Below are 6,267 nucleotides of genomic sequence, written 5' to 3' on the forward strand. Positions count from 1 at the left end.
AAGGAGAAAAAAAAGTAAAATATAGAGAATAAACGAGAAAAAGAGGTAATTACACACAAAGGTTATAATGGGTAGGAAGAGTAATTAGTTTAATTGGTAGAAAAGTTAATGGGTAGGTAAGTGTAAATAGTTTGGCTTTTATGGGTAAAGTTATAAAAACCCCTTTACTTAAATGACTCTGATTCTAAATTAATTGGGTTAGTGTACTTCAGACAAGAGATTGTTAAACCGAAAAAAGAAAAACAAAATTTGGGCTACATTAATTTTACTCTAAATTTTATATACATTAATCTGAAATTCTATTATAAGAGCATTTTTTATAAAAAAAGATGCAAAATTTTTGTTCAAATATTAAACTACTTATTAGTATAAAGTAACTAAACTTTTTAAATACTGACTAGGTTTTAAACAGTAGTCTTAAAATCGGCTATTTTTGCACTTCGCCAATCTTATGGCCCTTGGGCCCAAACACTTCTTGGGTCCATTCAACATTTCTCTCGGGTAAAAATATCAAAGGCAAACTGTAAACAGATAACGGAACAAGCGGCAATTCAAGTAATCTTAGTACTTGAGCTTCAGAGCTGATGAGCAGCCATGCCACTTCTTCTTCTTCCATGTAAGTCTTTCTCTATTCTCAATCCAATTCTGCCCCTCAACACTTCTGTTATTTACAACACTGCCACCCAATTCTCAGCCTTTTCCAGTCCCCCAAAATACCCACTTGCTAGAACCCCAAAATTTTCCAAGAATTTCTTTTCTAATTGGAATTCTCAAATAAGTTTACATACCCATGTCTCGTTTTGCTCTAAAAATGAAATCTTGGAAGAATTTAGTACTACCCAGTTGGCTAAAGTGCCTGAAAGTGAAGAGTCTGAAGAGCTAGAATTACTTAATAAGCCATATTTAAAGCAAGTAAATAATGGGGTTGGTACAGAGATAGAAGAGGAGCCTAAAAAAGTTAGTAAAGATGAAGTCTTGGAGCCATTTTACAAGTTATTTAAGCCTAGGGAGGAGTCATTTGAACAAGAAAGTAGTGATACAGAAGATACAGAACATGAGGAGCAAAAAGTTCATTCAGTTGAAGAAGAAAGTAAGAAGATTAGTGTGGAGTATTACGAACCGAAACCGGGTGATTTGGTAGTAGGTGTTGTGGTTTCAGGCAATGAGAATAAACTTGATGTGAATGTTGGTGCTGACCTTTTGGGTACCATGTTAACTAAGGATGTTTTGCCTTTGTATGACAAAGAGATGGGATATTTGTTGTGTGATTTGGAGAAGGATGCTGAGGAATTCTTGGTAAGAGGGAAAATGGGAATTGTGAGTTATGATGAGGCAGTAGAGAGTGGGGAATCGATGTCAGGGAAGCCTGTTGTGGAGCCTGGGACTGTTCTTTTTGCTGAGGTTCTTGGAAGAACTCTCAGTGGTAGGCCGTTATTGTCAACGAGAAGGCTCTTTAGACGCATTGCTTGGCATCGAGTGAGGCAGGTTCTTTTCTCACTTCCTTTATTTCATAATATGCAAAGTTTGAATTTTCATCTGTACGGAACCTGATGTTTTAACTAGTTCAATCAGTCGTCTAAACCTCTTAGCTTGATGTTTTACCTTATTAATGGAGCTATTAGAAACTTGTCAGAATCTGTACTTAAAGCTCAAAATTGGATCACCTTTTCCATTCTGAGCACGATTGTATTTTCAACTGTATTGATTGGTTGTATTTTGTTAAGGAAAAACAATTCAAATTGGTTGAGGTCGATTAAATGAATCTATTGCACTCTATTCAGCTCCATTGCATTCCTATAGTAAATAGAGCCTAAGGCTCTATAATGTGCTAATTGCTGCTGGCAAACACTTAATTTTGGCTCTAAACATATGCTATTTAAATATTATTCCTCTTAAGCAGATAAATGTCTTTGTCATATATTCTTCTAAATTTGGGATCTGGAATCAGCATATTGTTCCTATTCACCAATCGGCGACGCTTTTCCATTTTAGATTGTGAATTTGGAGAATATTTTTGGGTATGTCGTTTGAACATCTTGAGTAGCTCTGTCATTGACCTGTTTGCATGTTCAAGTTATACTGATAGATAATATAGCTCTAGGAGAAATGGTTCCAGTTATATTTGGTACAAACAAAGGGCTGGTGGAAGACCAGACATTAGGAGGGGCGATGAGAGAATATGGAAATTGAAGGATGAGTGAGCTCTGAGGGAAAACATAAAAAGACCTACTATTGCTAAGAATGAGTGAGGAAGTTCTGTATCATGATATACTGGATCAAATTTGATGCTACTACTTAGTTCTACGATATGTTTTTTTTTAAGTGTTTCTATTCTTGGTTTGTTTTATCCTAGAGTTTTTAGCCCAAGAACTTAGCATTTTTACTATTTTTATGCCACAGATTAAACAACTAAATGAACCTATCGAGGTGAAGATAACGGAGTGGAACACTGGCGGTCTTCTTACCAGAATAGAGGTAATCTAGCCACTCGTTGCCTCCATGAGTTCAGTGCAGGTCTACTTCTCTGTGTTAAACAGCTTGAATGTGGTTTTGCAGGGCTTACGGGCTTTTCTTCCAAAGGCTGATTTAATGAACAGAGTTAATAGTTATACCGAGCTGAAGGAGAATGTAAGTTGGAACCTTTTAGTGTTCACCGATCGTATATACATTTGATTGACCTCTGTATCTTTGGACTTCATCATACATATATTCTGCTGCATTTAAAACATTCAACATTATATCCCCTCTCTCAATATAACTACTTTATTAGAGTGCTGGGAGGCACTGGCTTTCTTAATAGCAAATCACGTTTATTATGTTGTAACAGTAGAATGTCGATATGTAGGAAGCACTGAGATTTTATCTGTTGTTGGCCACATTCTTCTAAGTTCAGTATGCATACCAAATGGTTAGTGGCACAGTGCTGCTTCTTTGGCATCTTTCCCAAAAATATAAAATTGTTATAAAAAGTAAAATAAAAGGAGAGTGCAAATTTTTGGTGGCCAGAATGTTTTTTGCACTATGTAAACATTTCGTGAAATCTCCTCATTCTGCATCTTCTGCTCCATTTGACTTGGATTGCTTTACATTTATGTCTGCTTATTATATCTATTTCTTGTTGTTTCAGGTGGGGCGTCGAATTAATGTGCTTATTACCAGAATAAACGAAGAAACTAATGACTTAATACTTAGTGAGAAGGAAGCTTGGGTTAGTTCTTTTCACCTTTGATACCTTTGTTTCTTGTGCATAATGATTTCATTGTTTGTGTTATTTATGAGATTTATCGCCTTTTTACATGGGGGTTCCTTGGTTCTGTTTGATTTTTCAAATTCTATCACGATTTTCCTCCTCCAATTATTTATTCTTGGAGAACCACTCTTGATTATTTTGTTTTCTTATTTTATTTCTCGAATCTTGGATTCTACAGCAAATGTTAAATCTGCAAGAGGGGGTCCTTGTGGAAGGAACAGTGAAAAAGCTTTTTCCCTTTGGCGCACAGATAAGGATTGGTGAAACAAACCGAAGGTAATTTACACTATACTTTCCAAAGAAAGAAGTCGGACTTAGCTGCGACTAATAGTGGCATGTAAAATTAAGAAACTTAACAATTCTGATCTAGGATAGCTCTGAATTTTGCTGTTGGAGCATTGGTGCAAATTGCAATCAACATTTCTTTTCTTGTTTTTTTGCACAAATAGGTAGATGCAATTGAATTGTTGTTCAGTATCATCTAGATATTGAATTGTTTCAAGGGAAAAGGTCCAAATACTGTGCATGCATACCTTGCAATTAGCAAACTGTCTCGTATTTAACTTTGCCATTAATGGTAACTCCAGTGTGAACGAGTCCAAATTTTTTGAGGAAAATGTCCAAATTTACCCCTCAATTTTTGAATGTGGTTTAAAATTACCTTCAAGTTGTACTTTTGCGCGATCAAGGGAAAAACTGATAACTTTTTCCAAACGGCGGGGTAATACTAGACCAAAAGTGTAACCTACATAAAAGAAGAAAAAAACCTAGACCAAAAGTTTAACCGAGGACAAAATTGCTCAGTTCCGGACAGTATAGGGGTAAATTTGACCCTTTCCTTTGTTTCGATTAAGGGAGAGTACTCATTCTATCTTGTTTGGTAATTTGAGTCTTATATGCACGTCATACTTTCAATTGATGGAGGTATGGAATTGGTTCTTAATGGTGAACTTGGAAAAAACCTTGTAGGAGAATATCTTCGAGGTTTGCTAGGCTTTCTGGTGATATTATCTGTGTCGTCTCTGATAAAAAAATTCGTGGATTACCATTTCTTTTATTGCAGATATGTACTTTTATTGGATTTCCTGTCTCTATTTCTGTAGTGCCTTTACAATGGAACTTTAGTTGCATGTGCATATTATGTTTAAGAAGCAGGAAAGTTGACAGGGAGTCTAGCTGTACAATTCAATTAAATATCATTTATGATTGTTGCCCGAATTCATTATGGTGTCATTCAGGTGTATTAATTCACGAGATATGTTTAGGGAGTTTGAGAGAGGAGATAAAATTTTGTACATTGTTGGACTAAAGCATGCCATGTTCTTCGTTCCTCCAGAAAAAGAATTTTTTATTTCAGAATTTTATACGGTTTTTCTTTTTAATTCTCAGTGGCTTACTACACATCTCAAATGTTACCCGAGGCGAGATTACTTCTATCAATAACTTGTTAGCTGTTGATGAGAAGGTGAAAGTTATGGTCGTGAAGTCAATGTTTCCTGACAAAATATCTCTCAGGTATGTTGTAGAGATAATTTGTTTGATTATGCTCTTGTCAATGGTAGGCATAAATGCACCTACATATTCCTTTTTCCATTTGTTAAGATGGTGTTTGTGAAGTACAGAATAGATGGGAATTGTGTCTTGTATGGAGTTAATGACACTTAATAATAAGAACTCCTTATATAGGAATCTTATGCCGCATATAATATGGTAAATAGTTATTTACTACTCTTAATGTGGTAAGTGAATATTCTACTACTAAATATAGAATATTCGACTGAATATCACAATATATGCTTCAACAAATATGGTTGTTACAGCATGTTACATTTTTTAAGGCTTTACGGCATGTTATCTTAGCTTGATTTTTCAATTCCTTTTTCTCGTGTACATCTCCTAGTTGGAGCCCTGTCCTACTTAGCATGTTGCTAACAAGAAATCAGGCTAAGATATTTTTTAAGTGGTGAGATATAAAGGCTCCTATCAATGGATTTACTAAGATATTCACTTCATTCCTGCATATGCTCAATTTGCTCCTTGCTTTCCACAATTAAATTTCTGAATTTAAATGAGATCAAATAATTGTCATGTTGATCTCCTGGAACAGGAAAATAGTTCGCCAATCTGATATCCTCTCGTTTTTGTCAAATGCAGTATTGCTGAACTTGAAAGCGAGCCAGGATTATTTTTAAAGGACAAGGAGGTGTGTCTCTCTTAAGTATTTCAGATTCAGAGCTAGTTTTAGTCTGTCATTCATCCCTTATATGGTGTAACACCGCATTTTACTGCAGCAGTTTAGACTCCACGTGACATCATAAATACAATTGTATAACACACGTACTTTCTTTGCTGCAGAAAGTATTCTCTGAAGCAAAAGAGATGGCGAAGAAGTACAGACAGAACCTACGAACTGTTTCAGCAACAAGGAAACCAGAACCCCTTCCGACTGATAGGCTACCTTTCGAAGATGAAGAAAGTCTATATGCTAATTGGAAATGGTTCAAGTTTGAGAGGGATAGCATATAAATGGCATAAACCAACACAAACTGTAATGAACTGTATATCCTTGGGTATGTCTTTAGGTCTTTAGATAGCATCCATGATAATTGTACCATAGTTCAAAAGCTAGTTATATTCTTTACTGAACTGAGTAATAAGTTCCACTGTTATTGAACTTTCTTTTAAGAACACCTTTTGAAGTTTCACATCTCTTTTGGAATAGGGATTTTTTCAATTCTATACACTATTGGAAACCTTATTACGGAAAATGTCCATGTTTTGATACTTACCTGACATAAACACATTTTAGTTACAAAATATATACAATCCATGTTAAAAGGCTCCTAATCCATTAATTGTGCCTTCAATCAAGGGATTTAGTTACACCATTTTCCTTTTTTCTCTCCTCTCTCCCCTCTTCTCTCCAGCAAACCGTTGTTTTTCTATGCTTCGCAATTGATCTGCGCTTGCGTGTTGAACATTAGTAAGTTCTCCGTATTTTTTCCCTTCCTCTTTTT

The 6,267-nt window shown here is 35.4% G+C and overlaps 1 protein-coding gene across 1 annotated transcript; it reads left to right on the top strand.

Moving 5' to 3' along the window:
* The first annotated feature begins 529 nt into the window (after positions 1–529).
* On the top strand, positions 530–5,971 carry LOC109243008 (30S ribosomal protein S1 homolog A). The gene is made up of 8 exons (XM_019409900.1): positions 530–1,485; positions 2,401–2,475; positions 2,557–2,628; positions 3,128–3,208; positions 3,429–3,526; positions 4,640–4,765; positions 5,405–5,453; positions 5,606–5,971. Exons 1-8 carry the CDS (start codon positions 595–597, stop codon positions 5,774–5,776), a joined length of 1,563 nt encoding a protein of 520 aa, XP_019265445.1. The 5' UTR covers positions 530–594; the 3' UTR covers positions 5,777–5,971.
* Positions 5,972–6,267: the final 296 nt, after the last annotated feature.

This window comes from Nicotiana attenuata, unplaced genomic scaffold (assembly GCF_001879085.1).
Source record: "Nicotiana attenuata strain UT unplaced genomic scaffold, NIATTr2, whole genome shotgun sequence".
Taxonomy (NCBI): Eukaryota; Viridiplantae; Streptophyta; class Magnoliopsida; order Solanales; family Solanaceae; genus Nicotiana; species Nicotiana attenuata.

Coding starts and splice junctions, on each gene's coding strand:
- LOC109243008 (XM_019409900.1), top strand. CDS start 595: ATGCCACTTCTTCTTCTTCCATGTAAGTCTTTCTCTATTCTCAATCCA. Junction 3,209..3,428: donor TTAGTGAGAAGGAAGCTTGG/GTTAGTTCTTTT, acceptor TGGATTCTACAG/CAAATGTTAAATCTGCAAGA. Junction 3,527..4,639: donor ATTGGTGAAACAAACCGAAG/GTAATTTACACT, acceptor TTTAATTCTCAG/TGGCTTACTACACATCTCAA.